Source organism: Octopus bimaculoides, chromosome 1 (assembly GCF_001194135.2).
Source record: "Octopus bimaculoides isolate UCB-OBI-ISO-001 chromosome 1, ASM119413v2, whole genome shotgun sequence".
NCBI classification, from domain to species: Eukaryota; Metazoa; Mollusca; class Cephalopoda; order Octopoda; family Octopodidae; genus Octopus; species Octopus bimaculoides.
Window position 1 is genome coordinate 114,939,140 of NC_068981.1, and position 18,937 is coordinate 114,958,076.

Genomic DNA, 18,937 nt, shown 5'->3' on the forward strand with positions numbered 1-18,937 from the left:
ATATATAGATATACAGATATATATATAGATATATATATATAGATATATATATATAGATATATATCTATATATGTATGTATACATACGCACACACATATATACATATATATATATATGTTATAAGTTAGAACAAATAGTAAGTTGTTATTACAGTACTCAGAGTTTCAAATGTTGGACTGAAGAGCTATGATGCATTCTCGGCGGCTATTAATAGCAGTAGACGTTATGATAAAAACCATTGAATAGAAGGGAAGTTACTCTAACAGGTAGAATAAGAAAAAAGATAAAAAATACAAGCAACCATATTCTCACATATACATACATACATTATATAATGAGTGCAAACATGGCTGTGTGGCAAGAAGTTTGCCTCCTAACCACATGGTTCTAAGTTCAGTTGTACTGTGTGGGATCTTGGGCATCTTTTCTAAACTGAGGCTAACCAAAGCCTTGTGTGTGTCTTTATATTTATGTCTGTCCCTCACCACCACTTGACAACCGGTGTTGGTCTGTTTACATCCCCATAACTTAGTGATATCATCATCATCATCGTTTAACGACCGTTTTCTATGCTGGCATGGGTTGGACGGTTTGACTGGGGACTGGCAAGCCAGGAGGCCACACCAGTTTCCAATCTGATTTGGCAGTGTTTCTACAGCTGGATGCCCTTCCTAACACCAACCACTCAAAGAATGTAGTGGGTGCTTTTTACATGCCACCGGCACGGGAGCCAGTCAGGCAGCACTGGCATCAGCCACATTCTGATGGTGCTTTTTATGTGCTACCGGCACAGGAACCAGTTGGGGCAGGGAGGATGGATTTGACCATGTTCTGATAGTGCCTTTTACGTGCCACCGGCACAGGGAACCAGTCAGGCGGCACTGGCAACGATTCACACATGCATGGTGCTTACTGCATGCCACCAGCATGGAAGCTAGTCGGGTGGCACTGGCATCGGCCACAACTACAATTCCATTTGTGATTTGATTTGATTTTGATTTTACTTGATTCAATAGGTCTTCTCAAGCACAGAATGTCATCCCACAGTTCAAAGGTACTACACACACACACACACACATATATATATATATAAAGGTGTGTGGCCCCATGCTTAGGGTGTGGCACTCATGATCACAAGATAAATTTTGATTCGCCACCGAGCAATGTATTTTATTCTTGAACAAAATACTTTATTTTATATTGTTGTCTACTCAGCTGTAAATGGATAACCCTGTGACAGACTGGTATTCCATTTAGAGGGAACATTGACCTGCTTGTCTACAACAATGCAAGACCCAGTGGTGTATAACAACAGCCAATAGTCAGATCGATATAGTTATACATAACACACACTCACATACAAATATGTGTGTGTGTGTGTGGCTGCATTATATGCCTGCCTTTGTGGTGAGATTGAAGAAGATATGCAATAAATAGAATATGAGTTGAATATGATTGTTGTGATCATTTGGTGTCACTGGATAAATAAATTCAGCTCTTTCTATTTCATTCAAGTAATATCAAATTCATCAAACTCAGAGAACCTGGAAATGCTACAGGCTATGTTTTTGCTTGTAGAATAGATGCAAGTGGCAAATGCATTTCAGATGGTTGATATTCCAATATGAAATATTGATTTAAATGTTTAGTGTAGTGTCTTTGAGTGATGATGCAGTAACTATGATGAAGAAATCCAGAATTGGTGAACCTGATTTTGTTGAGCATGCAGCAAATACTCTAGTAAAAAGAAAGTACAAGAAACAATGAACAAAAAAATGTTGGTGAAAAAAAATTGGTGAAAAAATGTTTTTTAATTTATGACTTTTTCACCACCCACCCCCATACACAGTGCCTCTTTTTTTGCAATATGCCCTCCAAAACAATGAGAGTTGTGGATTATGACACCCACATAAGTTTTTATGAAAAACCTAGCCTGTACATGGTCATTGTATTATGATGTAAAGAAAATGAAGATATTATTTTAAACAGTTGTTTTTTGTCATAATAGATGGAAAGAGAAAAGAGGGGAAAGGGTGCAATTAATAGGAAAAAAACATGCCAACAGTACTGGACAAGAAGCAGAATTAGTGGTTTTGAACAAACAAGAGAAAAGGAACTGTTGTTAGAAATACAGAGACAGAATTGTGGAAGAATTTCTAATACATGTATCAGTGTTGGGAATTGTGCGAGAGATGAGTGAATACATTTGTGCACATGTGTAATAGTGAGAAATTATGTATGATGTATTAATACGTGGGGCATTAACATGATACAATAGTATATTAACTTAAAAATACTAGGAAATATTGATATATGGAAAATATATCAATATCACCTAGTATTAGGTAATATTGGTTTCAAGGCCTGCAAGTTCAGGGGAGTGGGTGAGTCAATTACATCACCCCCAGTGCCCAACTGTTGACTCCGAAAGAATGAAAGGCAAAGTCAACATCATTCTCATTATTTAACGTCCGCTTTCCATGCTGGCATGGGTTGGACGGTTTGACTGAGGACTCTTGGTGGAATTTGAACTCAAAACATAATGATGGCTGAAATGTTGCTAATGATTCTGCCAACTCACTGCCTTAGTATTAGATAATATATGGAAATATTAGGTGATAAATGGAAATACAAGGTAATATTGATATATGGTAAAAAAAAGATTTCATGAGAGATGTGGAGTGGTTTAGTTAGAGATGATACACAGCTGGCTAGCATAGAACTGAACCATTGTCAAGGTATTAGAAGAGATGGAGAAGAATCCACAGCTCTGTGTACTAGCAACAGTAGAGTGGAGTGAGTAAATTATTGTGAATCAGACAATCTTTTGTATACATGCAGTCCAGAATGTATGCATAACAGCACTACCATCACATACAAGATGATAAAGGATTAGAACAAGTATTAAGAAACTGTATAGCATTGTACCTAACCTTTTATCTTCTTGTCTTTAAGACACACTATCAGGAAATTTGATCTATTTCTTTTCACAGTTATCTTCCATTGTCAGAATCGTTTTCAAACAACATCCATGATCATTCTTTCTACTATTTACCCTCTTAGGATTATTTTTATGAAATAGTGATAATGCCTAAAGAACACGTTAATCTTGCCAAGCTCATGACAGTCATTTTAGTGTTGATGTCACAATAAACTGCATCCAGTACATCCTATAAAGTGGTTGATTCAGGAAGAGCATCTAACCATAGAAACTATGCCAAAAATTAAAATGTATGAGCAAACGTGTGGCCCTCCTACCTGTCAAGGAAGGATAGGAACTTGGAATAAGAACTGGCTGTGAGGTATCGAAACCATGCCAGTATAAAAATAGGCAAAATGATGACTTCATACAGACTACCTTTCACCAAGAGAGAAATTCTTTGTTGTGAGGAAAGACAAGAGCATTATTGATGTTGTATTGATCTATAACAAATCTGACAAGAAATACAACTTGATACATCTGCTAGACACCATATAATTATTAGAATGACTGGTCATCCACCATTAATAATATGCCTGGCCAGCTTAAGAAAAGGAATAATTAAAGCACTTTGCTTCATAAACCTCTAGATGTGGGTGATAGTTTGAATAACTGTGTATCACTGCCAAAAAGAAAAACAAAAAAACAAAAGCTTTTCTTTCATCCTTTCATGGTCATTAAAATAGTTAACTTAATCAACTTAACCACTTCCCTGAAATTGCTGGTCTTGCACCAAAATTTGTTTATAGGATATCATGTACCACATGACCTACACTGGGTGATTATACCACTATGGGTAACTTTTGTCTTAAAAGTATATATTTGTCAGCCTGGCAGAATTCATTCCTCTTCCTGCTTTATTCATGGCAAGTTAATAAGATCAAAAATCAAGTACACAATGATCATGTTCTTCACAACAACCAAACAGTAACTATTTACAGAAATGTGAAGTGAACTGCATAAAATAAAATGCCTTTATTAAGAAAACAAGACATATCTAATGATGTGAACTTCTGATCTTTTGGTTGTAAATGAATATCTCATTCTTGACCAAGTGGTACCACCGGGAGTTTGGACTTCTTTAAAACCTAAAGGCAGAATATATGTGAACATCTATTATTGTACAAAGATATACATTACAAAAAATAATTGTAGTCAGGGGTTTCTAAGTTACCATCAGTCTGAATAATTATAAAATTGTTTCAATGTTTATTGAACAATTGTCATGGGTCAATCATGATGTGAAATTCAGTCCATTTAACCAGTAAGCAGACCCTTTATGCAGAAAGTGATCGCAATTAAACAATAGGAGACCGAGAAGGATGAAATAAATTCTAGCTAGCAACAAAAAGTTTCTTTCCCGGCACAGAATAAATTCTATGATGAATGTATTAAGCACGATACTGCAGGGACTGAAGGACGAGTAGAACATAAGTTACATGAGAGTACCTTTTAGTTGAAGCAGTGTTTATGTAGTGGCTTTTTTCTCTTTTGTAATGAGACAGGGAAGCGGGGGGGAAAAACGCTGTTGACAAAAGCAACTGACTCGATCGATTCACCAATCCATCCCGTTTCCATTCCATAATTTCTCAAGTTTTGTTGTGAATCTACAGTACGAAGTGTCGTTCTGAGGATCTTATAAATACAGAAACATAACTATACTCTCATTTTTTCAACATGTTTCGGCTTTTGTATGTTTACTTAATATGACCTTCGTCCCATTACTCTAAACTGCTATCTACATCTTCATGCCATACACAAACCAATGTTTACACTATACAAACGCATTCAAAGTAAGAAAATAAAAGCCTTCAATGTTTTTAAATGTCAATAACGTAAAAACTTACAAAACACGACACTGCTTTTTTTTTCAAATAAAATAAAGATCCAGATAGAAAAGCCCCAATGAAAAGTTGCTATATTTTTAGTTTCATGAAAAGTTTAATACAAAAAGAAAAATATTTAAATTAATTTTGATTTCATTCTTAAGCACCATGGACTTAACATTTCTGAGTCCTGAGGGATGGGGGTGTTAGTCGTTTACAAAAACTAATTATATACAATAACAGCTAACATATTAAACACAGCATGACAATGATTACATGTAATACATTTACATCTAATTTATCGATTCAATAAATAAAATATACGCATAATGTCGTGACTGTTCAATGTATTTATATGGTAAACGCATGTAAATATATTTGTATGTGTGTGAATTGTTATGCATCATAAAAGAAAAAGGATGCATGCATCAGATGCAGAGATTTACGAACACGAAGAAAGAAGTCAGTTTAGTTCAAATCAAAACGAAAAGCCCATTAGAAAACCACCAGCAAACATCGACGCAAATACAATATTATTTTTGAAAAGGGCTTCGGTTGTCGATACAAAGCTAGGGCAAGTTTTCTTGGTTTCTTTCATAATAGATCGACCAGCCTTCTGAATGCTGTCTTCAATTTTATTCCAGTTGAATTTTACATAATCCTGGTGATGAGCAACTTGTAAAAGCAAGATTGTAGTCCCCATAGTTGCTGCAGCAATTTTGCCAGCTTTTGAAATCAGCATTCCCGTACACCAGCCTGTAACTCCTCCAACGAGACTCTGTTTAGTGGCAGACATTCCAATTACGTCTTGAAAAACATCTTTGATCCATTGATGTTCTGGAACGTATCGAATGATATCCATTTGTTCGTGTTCTCCGATTTCATCCATTTTTCTGATAAATAATAAACTTAGCTTATTTATTTTGTGACGTAATGTATATATTTTCTGTATTCAAGGATATTGTTGGCTTAACTGGGAAAATTAATGATCGAAAGAATCCAACAGATTTTCTCGACGGGTCGCTTCGAGCAATTAACCCAGACTATTCAAGGGAAATAATCATTCCTCACTTCCTGTCAAATAACTCGACAATGTTATCTTTCACTGAATTAATTTACCTCAACTTCACTGTCATATCTTACTAACAAATCGTTTGCTTAATTATTGTGAGTGTCTTTAGGCAAATGCCTGTTTCAAAATATAATTTTTTCGGTCCAGATGGACTATATGTAATCTGAAACTTTCCCCCCTTGTTTTATTTATTTTTTTTACGGAATCCCACGTTTTAGGCTATGGAGATTCCGATTCTGAAAAAAGATTTTCAAAAATCTCAATTTCAAAATTTCGATTCCTCCCCCCCCCACACCGGTTTTTATATAGATCCACAGGGTAAACCTAACCCTAACTCAAACCCTAACCCTAACCCTAACCCTGACCGTAACCCTAACCCTAACCCTAACACTAGTTTTGTGAGATTTGGCTGTTATTTCTAGCATGTAAATAGCCTGCTTGGTGGTGGGGGGAATTGAAATTTTTCAAAATTTTTTTTTTCAGAATCGTAATCTCCATAGCCTAAAACATGGGATTCCGTAAAAAAAATTAATAAATTAGGTGGGGAAAGGTTCAGATTACATATAGTCCATCTCTACCATTTTTTCTTTACAAATTTGTATGTTTGATAACAGAAATTATGAATTGTCCGAGTCATAAAAACATAAACTACAGAGTCAGCGTTCAAAACCAACTGAAGTCAGCTTTATTTTCCATCTTTATTGGGCAAAAAAAGAAAAAAAAAATACTCAGTATTTATTAAACATTGGAATAAATTTATAATTTTATGATGTTTCCTAGATGTGAATGGAATTATAGAAGACACTTGAATTTATATATAGTCTAACATATAAAGACACTGAGTTAAAGATTTACAAAAGGATTAAAAAGAAATTGTTACTTTTTATTTTGATAGGCATTAACAGCGTCTACGGAGTAAAAAATCTTTAACGTTATTTAGTATTGTTTTTAAACATTTCTCTTCCCAACTAATTTGGTATTGAAGGTATTGTTGAATTAGTTTAAAAGTGCCTTAAAGGGCAGAAATACATATAATGTGTAACTCTTATTTGAGCTGATGGTAAAGAAAGAATTGTATACTGACTTAAAATGATTGCTTTATGAGTCAATGTACAACCAAAGTTAATTTACGTGTTCAGCAAGGAAATAAAAAGTGAGCAAATTAAAGATGACTTCATTACGAAATTGTATATTTTAGTGTAGGACCATCAGGATTACAAGCCAAAGGGCTTCGAGACAGAATTATATTCGATTTCTCCTAGCAGGAAATCAGTCAGTTTGAACAATCATGGGTATCTGCAAGAACACTTTTAGCTGAATGGTACAATATACAAAACTCTCACCTTTAAGGTGGACATCTAATGAAATCATATAATTTGGACTGTCAAACAAAAATTTGCTCAAGCATTAGAGTTTTGATGCTATTTCAACACTAACAAGTTACCTAAAACTAGTGAGTCAGCAGTCATACTATATGAGTGAAAACTGCTGAGAAATGATGGGACCAAATGCATACACATTTGCCCAGCATGTGGTAAGACATGTAAAAGCCAACAAATTGCTTCTTCACAGTCACTCAGCCTGCTAGAAATAGCAGTAAAGTCAACCTCAAATCACTTTGGATAATGGAGCTTCAGATACACCATGTTGGGGAAAAAAGTAAGAACGGTAAAAGCCAGAATGCTTTTGAATATTGGCTTGCTCAGTGTTGACCAGAGACTAAACAATAACAACAGCAACCTTTAAGTGATGCAAATGTAATAATTCTTTTATAAAATTCATGGAAGTCTCCACACCAAACACAAAATATTATCTGTTTTCAACCTTATGGGATCTTTTTCATAAATCCCATTACTGTATTAATATTGGCAAGAAGCTAACTATTATCTATCTTTCTTATCATTTTACTTGTTTCAGTCATTAGATTGCAGCCATGTTGGGACACCAGCTTGAAACATGATAATAACTAAGCATTTATATCACCTGTAAAATGTATACTTGATACAGTTTCATTTTAATTACCACAATTAATTACCTGATACATCTATTGAGTTCATAAATGGATTATTAGATAATACAGGTTCTCTCCTTATTTATGAAAGACAAAAGTCAGAAAAGATACCAGAAAATTGTCACTGCTTTTCTCATTACTGGCTGTAATGGTAAACTCATGCCACCAATTCTCAGGCTATCACCACATTTAATAACTAGTTCAATAAAATTAATTGACTTCTATTTCATCTGTGAGCTGGGTAAATTGACTACCTCTAATCTTTCCTTTTGCACTCCATCACTGCTACTGTGTCTCAACTCCGAGATCCTGCATTTAATATATTTCCCTTCTCTCTCTTACAGAATACTCCTACCTATGGAATTCCACAACCCAATTGATCTTTAGATATTCAAACTGAACATCATCCACATCAGTCTCACCAGTTTAAAAAGGCCTACAAAAGTCATGGACATAGCCCACCTCCTTTGACTCACTTATAAGAAAAGGTGTCATTGTTGATGATATATTTATGTAAGGTAATACACAGACTGACAAAAACAGCTAGCAGAAAGTTTGAGAGTAACTTGAAAATAAACATAAAGCTCAGTGATGGTTAACTTAATATAAGTGAAACTTTGATTGAATATTTTTTTCACCATATGTTTTGTCCAACCACCAAAGTGGATGCTCTCCTCAGCAGAGATATGAAACTCACATGAAAACTGTAACAAACAAGAAAATGGTATTTAGTGTGATAAATTACTTATCTTTTATCTTCTATTTTTTACTTGTTTCAGTCATTAGACTGTGGCCATACTGGGGTATCACCTTGAAGAATTTTTAGTTGGATGGATCAACCCCAGGACTTATCTTTTTTAAGCCTGGTACTTATTCTATAGATCGCTATTGCTGCTAAACCACTAAGTTACAGGGACATAAACACACCAACACCAGTTGTTGCGCAGTGGTAGGGAACAAACACTGATACAAAGACACATACATATATGTATGCAACAGGCTTCTTTCAGTTTCTGTCTGCCAAATCCATTTACAAGGCTATGGTCAGCCTGGGGCTACAGTAGAAGACACTTGCCCATAATGCCATGCAGTGTGACTGATCATGAACCATGTGGTTGGGAAGCAAACTTCTTACCACACAGCCATGCCTGCACCTTGCCCAAGTTTTCTGAAAATTTATCACATATTACAAGCCCAATAAGATAACTACTCTTCTATACATTTAAGATAACATGCAATTCAATTCAAGAGAAATTTCATACCAAACCAAAAACTTACAAGTAAAACTTAAAATGTCTACCTTCCTTCAGATAGTACCCAGGAGGTTCCAGTAGTTTTCAGTTGATTTCATAGTGTTCCTTCTTCTTTTAATCACCATATATAGCTGACTAATGTTGTAACATTGTATCTCTCTTGGATTCTAAGAGGACCTTTGATTATTTAACCCTTCATTGCCCAGTGATTTCTGTGTTTGTGCTCCTCCATTGCTGGGGAACACCACTTCTGCTTTGTAGACCACAGCCTCTGTGCTGCATTGACTATTGGCTGGGCACTTATTGCTAACCCTACATGAGCATTCTGCCTCTGTACAAGGGTTTGGGGGTGTTCGTTAACATTTTAAAACTCTAGGTTCATAGGTGAAAGAGACCCTCGAGTTATGTCTATTGAATAATCTCCTATACCTATGGGACTGTGTAAAATGCTTATCCATTGATCTAAGGAAGGCACTTTCCATGCAGTTCACATTGAGTGAGAACAGTGGGGAAAGCATGAGGACTTTATAGTGGTGTTTTCTCTTGTGGGTGTAAATGCCAGGCATATGGATAATGTGAACCTTAAACCTGCAGGTTCTAGAGCCTCATTGTACATCAAAAACATCTTTATTGCAGGATAGGTTCAAAATCCTCTTCAGATACCCTTTACAAGCTTTTTAAATGAGGCTGTGATGTATGATAGCCTTTCATTAGATTTGTGGAAAAGTCTGTTTAAACCAGTGTCCAAATCAAATATTACATCTCAGAAATTTACTATGTTAAGGTTGGTTTCCATGGTAATCTTAAATCCTTACGAGTGTGAGTTAGGTCTTTCCTAAGCCTGTCCAGGGTGTGCCAATTTGTGCATCTGAAGATGGTTAAAGCATCTTCCTTATATAGGACAAAGCACATTGACTGGAATTTCTTATTTAATGTGTCTAGTATAAATAATCGTGTAGGTCACAGACATATGTGCTGCCAAATGCTCCTCTTGCCACATCAAAAGAACCTTCTGGGTTCGTCTGTTTGACCCAGGCTGAGCTTTTGTTGACTGGCTTTTGTTGTTGCTATTGTATGTATGAGTAGAAACCCAGCTATAATTTTGAGTGCTACTATTCTCTAAGAGCCTATCATGTGCCTATGTTGGTTTTTAGTTTTATATGATAAAAATTAAGCCCTATCTGAAATTTAAGAAAACATAAACCACCTGTGACATTCTGACATAACCAGGAATATATTGCTTGACAAGATAAAAGGTGTGGCAACATGAATAGCTTATATATATATATATTGGTGGAATTGCTCTCCCTAAGTAATCCTTGATGCTTCTTACTACTTGATGTGGTTAGCCAGAACCTTGAATGTACTTGAGAGCTCTTAAGGTACCCACCTGGATAATTTATCCCTATATATATATAAAAAGTTATTCATATTGCTACACCTATCACAAGTATAGATACATACAGGTATGATTTGTTCAAACTATTGTCAAATAGATGATTCAAAAATTCTCCCAGTTATTTACAAAATTCAGACTCCTATACAAAGTATGTGTAAGGATGATCAGAATCATGCAAGGTACCTTAAATGTGTGGCACCTCATCATTATTCCCAAAATTTGCACTAAAAGAACATTATCACTAAGAAGAAAACATAATAAAATTTGTTTTCGAAGTTGTACATGCTTAACAAACTGAGGCAGTGTGTTGAAACTGAAGCAATTTCATAGTAGAAGAGCTATTTAAGCCATCTGAAACAGATGCAAAGTCTTATATTCTCTTTTGAATTTCATAAGGTGTCAGAAGTTTAGACTTGGTCATAGTGATATGTGTGGTAAGAAGTTTGCTTCCCAGCCACATGATTCTGGGTTCAGTCCCACTGATTGGAGCTATAGTCAAGTGTCTTCTACTATAGCTTCAGGCTGACCAAGTCTTGTAAGGAGACTTGGTAGACAGAAATTAGAAAGTCTGTCATATCTATCTATCTGTCTGTCTGTCTGCCTGCCTGCTTGCCTGTCTGCCTGCCTGTCTGGCTGTCTGTCTGCCTGCTTGCCTGTCTGTCTGTCTGTGTGCATCTTTGTTACTGTGTTTGTACCCCACAACCACTTGACAACTGTTGTTGGTGTGTTTATGTCCCTGAAACTCAATGGTTCAGAAAAAGTGACTGATAGAATATGTAACAGGCTTAAAAAAAGAATAAGTACTGGGATTGATTCTTCAAGGCAGTGCTCCAGGCTGGTCGTGCTTTTTAGATGGCTATAACTAAAACTTATTCTATGTTCATGCATATGATGACCAAATTTTGACTGACGAGCATCGTTTGCACTAAATAAATTAATGTTTAATAAAAGCCCTTCTGTTACAGGCGTAAGGCATGAAATTTTGGGGGAATGAACTGGTCAATACATTGACCCTGGTGCTTGACTGGCACTTATTTCATTGATCCAAAGAGAGGTGAAAGTTAACCACAGCAGAATCTAAACTCTGAGCAAAAAGACTGATGAAATACTCCTAAGCATCTTGTCCATTATGCTTCTATCAGCTTGCCATCTCAGAAATGTTTCATAATCACCAACAGCATTGTAAATCCAAATAACCATCTCAACTTCCTCCTCCTTTATCCACCAATTCAATTTAACAGCAAATAATCACACTGATTGTAACCAAAGAGTAATATGAAATACTGACGATGGTATCTATCTCAAGATTAACTCTGATTGAGCAGACATGGAAGCAATGGCATCCAAACTTGATTCATTCAATTATTTTAGAGGCTTTTTTGAAACCTGTGAAATGTGTTTTCAAGTAGATTTGGTAGTTATTTTAACAGGAAGAGTGATCATGTAGAGCAGGTATGGGCAAACTTTTTGTAGAAGTGGGCCATGAGACATGGTTTATCAGGTGGTACACACTACTAAAAAATTCAAGATTATTTTTCGTTGGTATACCATTCAAAAAATTCTACAGGCTGCACTTTGATAAAGAAGATCATTCATTGGCTTCTTAAACTAACAACACATAATTATGAGTTCATTGAAGTTGTGAGGTTTATGCTTTTCTAAGAACATTTGTTAATGAAGTTAGTGAAGTGATATTCATCAGCTGGTAGTCAGAATTCAATCATAAATTTGGAGTGTTGAGAGCTTCATTAGGTTCTATCCTAAATGTAAAATGGTATGTGTAACATACCTGACATGAAATGATTATAACAAAATTAATACTAAGTGTGTGCTTATTTTGTATTTTAATGGTGAACATTGGAAAATGGATTAACAAACTGCTATACGTACCCAAATAATCATTTACTACTCACAAGATATATATATATATATATATATATATATATATATATATATATATAAAATACTTGTTGTCATATATTGTATGTCCATTCAGGTGTCTATTTGTTTGAAGACATGATTTTTTTATTGATGAAGTTTTAGATCAGAGAGTACACATAAGTTGGATTTTCTCTGTTTTGACTGGGATTTTACCAATTCTTTTTTCATTATGGCCTTTGAAATGATGGCAGATGGGGGAGAGGCTTTTGGTGAAAAAATGTTTTTTAATTTATGACTTTTTCACCACCCACCCCCATGCATAGTGCCACTTTTTTGGCAATATGCCCTCCAAAACAATGGGTGTTGTGGATCAGGATGCCCACATAAGTTGAATTTTCTCCATTTTGACAAGGACTTTACCAATTTTTTTTCACCACGGCCTTTGAAATGATGCTGTGCGTTTTATGAAAAAATTTGTTTTTATAATTTATGACTTTTTTTCACCACCCTCCTCCATGCATAGTGCCACTTTTTGGTACAATGAATTTCAAAACCATGGGAGAAGCCATTGGACCTTTTCTGTTTGGGTGCCACCATCAATCAGCATCAATTTCTGTTCGAATTAATTTCATATCCAGTGTAAATGATACAGTTTTATAGGCTAATGAATGTCATGAAAATCATTTTTGCTGTAAATCAATAAATAAAGTTATTAGTTATTAAAGTTTGAAAATTTTGGGTAATTTTAGCCAATTGGAAGCCACAGACACATTCATGCTGTTTCCATAGTAATTCTTTTGCCTGTGAGAAAGCAAGTATTGACAAATATATTGAAACTGAAACCACTTGTTGACGCTGTGTTCTATTATACTCAAAAGAAAATTATGTGCTAAGAAGAAGCATGTTATGAGTACAAAAAGATGTGGTAGGAATGTGTACTGGTGATGCTCACACTGAGAATTCATGGAGTCTGTGTCTTTGAGGAAAGACACATGGTTTGAAGGTGGGACCCTTCCTCTTAAGACTGCAGTGCTTTTCCTTTTCTCATGGGTTAAGGAATTGACTTCAGTCTGGTTTTGTGTTGAACTGGAGAAGAGCCATTGCACAACTGTTGATTATAACAGCTATGTTCAGGAAATATGGGCAGAGGACTTGCTCTGTCCTCCAATTCAAGTTGGTGGTCCTGGAAAGATTGTTGAGATCAAGATGTAAGTACAACCGAGGAAGGGTCCTACCTGAGCAGTGGGTTTTTGGTGGAGTGTATCATGAGACCAGACAGCTTTTTCTGTATGCTGTGCCATGTCGGAATCATGACACACTGGAAGAATGCATACATCACTTGATTGTTCCAGGAACCACGATTTTCAGCGATTTGTAGTGGGCATACTCTCACATTCCTGAAATTGATGGTTACAATTTTGAGAATAGAATGGTGAAACACAGTGTTGGGTTTGTTAACTCAAAATATGGTACCCACACTCAACAAGTGGAGAGTACATGGGCCTCTGTAAAGCAAGATAATAAATTACGCTGTGGCACTCACTGTTCAATGGTAGATTCATATGTCTGTGAATATATGTGGTGCAGAGATATGAAAATTGTGATTTGTTTGAGAAGTTAATTGAATGCATTTCTAACTTTCGTTTCCAATTTTCAAAATATTTAGTTTATAATTTGCTATTTTGTTTTTAGGTAAATCTTTTAAGTTCATACTAATGCTTAAATGTTTGTTTTTTAAACATATTTAATTTGTAATGTGTTGCTTCTTATTGCATGTAATGCGTTGTTCATCACATTTAATACATACTGAATGCTTAAAACAACAAAAGACATGTGGTTTCCTTTTTTTGCCATTGAAGTGGTTGTGAGGTGTGCTAAAAATAACAGCTATGTAACGTGTTGTGTGTAGGAAATGAAAAGAGGTTCATTTCAAGGCCAAATTCACTCCCATTAGCACTGCATCCAACTCAGTGACATTGATGTGGTTGTAGTTGTCTGCTTTTCAAAGCCAGGCTGCATCCTCCACTTTGGCACCTCTGATTTCCAACATAACTCCTATCACAATGCTGCTAGCATCACACCATACAGTCCTGTTATCTGATTTGGGCACATGCCAGTTCCCTCTGACTGGGTCTTCTGCTCTCATCCTCTTTAGGATATCCTACATCATCGCCACTGTCCCCTCTCTCACCTTGTCATCCCAGTTCCCCTTTTTGCTTGTTTCTTGGTGTAACTGTATGCTGTCCACAGCCATCCCGCAATCGGGTAGTGACCTACTAATTTCCTGCACATCAAGAAAAGTTCTCTCCTGCTGACATTGGAACCCAGCTCAGGGATCTCATTCCCCCTTCAAAACACCAACATGCCTGTTCTGTCTCTTTGAAGCTTAAGCCCAGTGCAGCTCCTCCAGCCATTGACTCTCGTAGCTTCATAATCAGCCCGAATTTCTTCAAATGTTTCACAACCTCTGTGGCAGGCACAACAGTCTTATCCACTAAGATGTCATCTGTATAGGAATTTGTGGCCCTTCTTATCCTATCCACCTTTCCCAGGATGGATTTGAGCACTGTCACCATGGACTTTGGCTCAGAATTCAGTCCAAAACCCACCCTTGTCAGACAATATGTCCAGCCCTTGTATTGAACCAGCTGATACTGCCACAGTTTGTTGCTCACATGAAGCTGCAAATATGCTTACTTCAAGTCGACAATCGTTGCTGTCTTAGTTGACTGTCTCCATATGTGCAGCGTCTCACCACAGATGTCATTTGCCTCACCAACTGTGTGGCACAATACATGGCCATTCATCTCCTGAAAGTCCAGTACCAGTCTAACTTTGCTGGTTGCACCACTGCCAATAGAAGTAGCACTCTACTCACCACCTCTTCCTTCCATGGGATAAGGACACCTTCTTTAATCCACCTCTCTACCACTTCTTCAAACTCGCTCCTGGCATGTCCTTTCAGGGTGTGCTGGTAGTAGCTCATCCTGTTCTTCAGCATTGGGGGCTCCTCTTTCCAGCGTCACTCTATTGTTCACCACCCGAAAATCCTTGTCTTCAATGGTGTAGGCAGTGCATCCCCTCACATTCCTGACTCGTGGCGCATGACACCCCCATGGCACCAAATGAAACCACATCTCCTCCAAGGCGGTCAATCGCATCCATCCCATTAACATATCAATCCTGTCTACCACGTGATCAATCACAATCACCCACAGCCTTAGTGTTGTGCCTCACACCACTATCTTCACATCATTGTTACCCTTGCATTCAATTTCGCTGGCGTTGACTGCCGAAACACTACTCATTTCCTTCCATTTCTTTGTTACCCTTGGGGTCAAGAGACATTGTGCAGCTTGTGTCCATGATGGCCTTGAACATGTTTCCCCTGACCACAACCTCAACTACAGGCAGCAACTGCACAAGTGCCTCTACTACTCGTTTGCGTGGTAAGTTTGAGAGGCAGCAACTTCCCTGTGGCCTTTTCCCTGGACACAATTTCGGGTGATATGCCCAGTCTGTTTACACTGGTAGCAAACTAGTCCAGGCTCCGTGCAGTCCCTGGCACTTAAGACACTGGCCTGTGAAAGGCCGCTGTTGTTCCACAGCAGGTTTCTTTACATCTTTCACTGGCCGTCATGCAACGTTGCGGACTTCTGCAACCGTCATCACCACTGCCTTCCACCCAGTGTTTTGTGTCAACACACAGGCTTGAATGATGAGCTCACTCATCGCCTTTTGTTGACATCTGGCAATTGTTGTAACCACACCGACACATCGTTGGGAAAGCCATTCACAAAAGCCAATCATGCTACCTTCTCCAGACCCTCTCTGGTGAGACTGGACAGCACAGCCAGCCTCCGTACCTCTACAGCATAGTTGTCAACCTGTTCCCCTGTCTACCTGACTGTTCCCAGCTTAGCAAAAGCAGTGTACTCTCCCTCTGTGTAAGCTTCTCTCAAGTGCTGCTTGATCTTTGCTGCGCTCAGTTGTTCTTCTTCATTCATTTCGAGGTACTCTGCCAGCACACTCCCCTCCAAATACAGCACCATGAGGCTTGCTACATCTTTGATGCCCTGTAGCCTGGCCACAACTTTGACCTTTCAAATCCAAGCTACTATGTCTCCTTCGCTATAGAAAGGTCTGATGACATCACTGCCGATCCTTATCTTTGCTGCCATCATATCTTAGGGGAAAATGACATCTGTATATGATTACCGAAATGAAAAGTGGTTCACCTACCTTCCTCCTGTCGACACCTGTCCAACGATCCTGCCCTACCCCTGTCACCCAGTATAAGCAGCTGCTATCTGACCAACCTGGGAGTGAATTCCTTTACATCCCTTCACAATGCCTCCAGCGGGCAAAAAGAGGATGATGCTTGCCTCTCTCCCCCTTTCCCCTCTTGCGCTTCCTCTTCCAGTCAGCCCCTTGACCACTGACGTTATGACTTTTTTTTCTTCCCCACATATCGCTTTTTGGATAAATCTTATTGCATTAAATTCATATTGAATGCTTAAAACTACAAAAAAACATGATGTTTACTCTTTTTTGTCATTGAGGTGGTTGTGAGGTGTGCTAAAAATAACAGCTAAATAAGGTTTTTGGATAAATCTTTTAAGTTTGGGTTCTAGTCTTTCTCATTTGCAAAATGAACTCCCCTTAATCTTGCTCAGATTGTTTTCAATTTTGGTACATTGATGCAGCTCTGAATTTTGGTTACAATCAACCAATTACTTTATCTTGTAAATTAAAGTTGGGAAATTTGGGTAATTTTAGCCAATCGACAGACAGCATGGCATTAGCAGCTTGTTACCATGACAACTGCATGCTGTGTTGTGGTTCACTGTTGTCTATATTGATTTTTCACACCACGAGATTCTTTTCACCCATGTGTTTTGTTTTAATTTTTCTGTGTGTTAGTATATTACATATTTTTCTGTGCTTCTGTGTGTTAGTACTTTTACATATTTTTCATTTCATATATTTGTGGGACTCATTGACTCAGATAGCTGGGTTTATGGTTTCACTATGTTAATTCTATTCATAAAAATTTAGATTAGGAGTATTTCTTAAATTGCTAGCTTCACATTTCAACAACTTAACTGAAATTTAGCCCACATAACAAGAACTGAGAGGGATATCATGGAACAGAGAAACTGGGTGATACAGATAATTTGACATTTTTTTTTTAATTCTGCATGCAAAAACATATTAGACACAGGTATTCTTTTCCTTGGGACAAATTCTTTGTTGACCAGTGTTATTCTCATTGTAGTTTACAAATCTAAGCATGAAAATGTTACTCAACTTTGGAGTTTTGGAGACAGACGCCCCCTTTTCACACACACACACTTATATATAAAAACATACAATCAATGAAGAGACAAAAGAAACAGTAAAATGATACATGCTGATTTTATTAGGTATTTCTGTTTATTTTGAAACCTACAATAAACAGGTTAGACTCTAAACTATAAATTTCACAGGGTACAACCTTAAAGTTGACACTGCTCTGCTAAACGCAGAAAATTTCTGTCTCGCTATTGGCTAAAAATACCCAGTTTTTTCAATTTTTAAACCTCTGTAACCTTTTTCTCCTCAACATCATACCTTCAAAGCAATGAGACTGGAAGGCTACACTATTATAGCCGATTTTCAGATTTCTTACTTCCTTTTAAAAAATGCATATGTTGCGAATGAAAAAAACTAGATCCTAAGTTTGTGGTATTGCATTGAATGCATTAAACTGCAAAAAATGTGCTGTTTACTCGTTCTCCACATGTAGAATACAAATATTGACAACACATGCTACTTTCAGGACGTTGACGACAAAATGTGCAGTCATGCACAAAATGATAGTTTCCAAATCCTGTTTCCTGACTGGGCAAAGATGATCAAGCTTTAAAACCCCTATAACTTTTTAAAAACATTTTTATGAAAAAAGTGAAATACCACCAGCAATTCAGCTTGGAAAACTACATTAATGTGCCAAATTTTGAAATTTTCGATAAACTTTTTGAAATGCTGGCAGCCAAACAGAAAAGATCCAAGCCGTTTTGAGTAAAAAAAAAAAAAAAAAAATGCAAGTATTTGGTAATTTAGATTCTTAACCCCCATACCAAGTGAATCCCTGTGTTTATGTGTGTGTTTGTGTAAGAAAAAAACATATTAGCTAATAGAAAAGTATGCTATTAAAATATATCATCTTTTACATACGTTTTGAAAATCACTGTAGATAAATCCCAGCAATGACCTTTCAAAATTATGAATTGAAACGGATGTGGGATGTGTGAAAAAATCATATATTTTCAAATTATTTTTTGTTTTTGATAACATACTTTACAGTTAAATGTTTTTTTTTCTTACACACGCACACAGACTCGGTTGGAGCCATGAGGAGAGGGAGACACGAGGAAGGTACCAGGTAGTCGTAGGATGTACGAGAAACAACAGCTTTAATGAAAAGGCTTCTCCTGTCGTTTTTAAGTGCGCAGTGAAAAAAAAAAAAAAAT

General features: G+C 36.8%; 2 protein-coding genes across 4 annotated transcripts in view; one reads left to right on the forward strand and one right to left on the reverse strand.

Annotated features, from left to right (window-relative positions):
- Positions 1-4,886: 4,886 nt before the first annotated feature.
- On the reverse strand, positions 4,887-5,850 carry LOC106877865 (FUN14 domain-containing protein 1-like). The gene has a single exon (XM_052969722.1). It carries the CDS (start codon positions 5,693-5,695, stop codon positions 5,285-5,287), a length of 411 nt encoding a protein of 136 aa, XP_052825682.1. The 5' UTR covers positions 5,696-5,850; the 3' UTR covers positions 4,887-5,284.
- A 32-nt stretch (positions 5,851-5,882) lies between these two features.
- LOC106877864 (COP9 signalosome complex subunit 1) overlaps positions 5,883-18,937 on the forward strand; it is a 128,887-nt gene continuing 115,832 nt past the window's right edge. The window contains exons 1-2 of one of the 3 annotated variants that reach the window (XM_014926899.2): positions 5,883-5,973; positions 8,234-8,613. In XM_014926899.2, coding sequence (XP_014782385.1) covers positions 8,587-8,613 — 27 coding nt within the window. In that variant the 5' untranslated portion in view covers positions 5,883-5,973; positions 8,234-8,586. Of the gene's footprint in view, positions 5,974-6,894; positions 7,032-7,617; positions 7,636-8,233; positions 8,614-18,937 lie in introns of those variants that run through there. The other 2 variants (XM_014926900.2, XM_014926901.2) reach the window with 2 other exon arrangements.

Coding starts and splice junctions, on each gene's coding strand:
- LOC106877865 (XM_052969722.1), bottom strand. CDS start 5,695: ATGGATGAAATCGGAGAACACGAACAAATGGATATCATTCGATACGTT.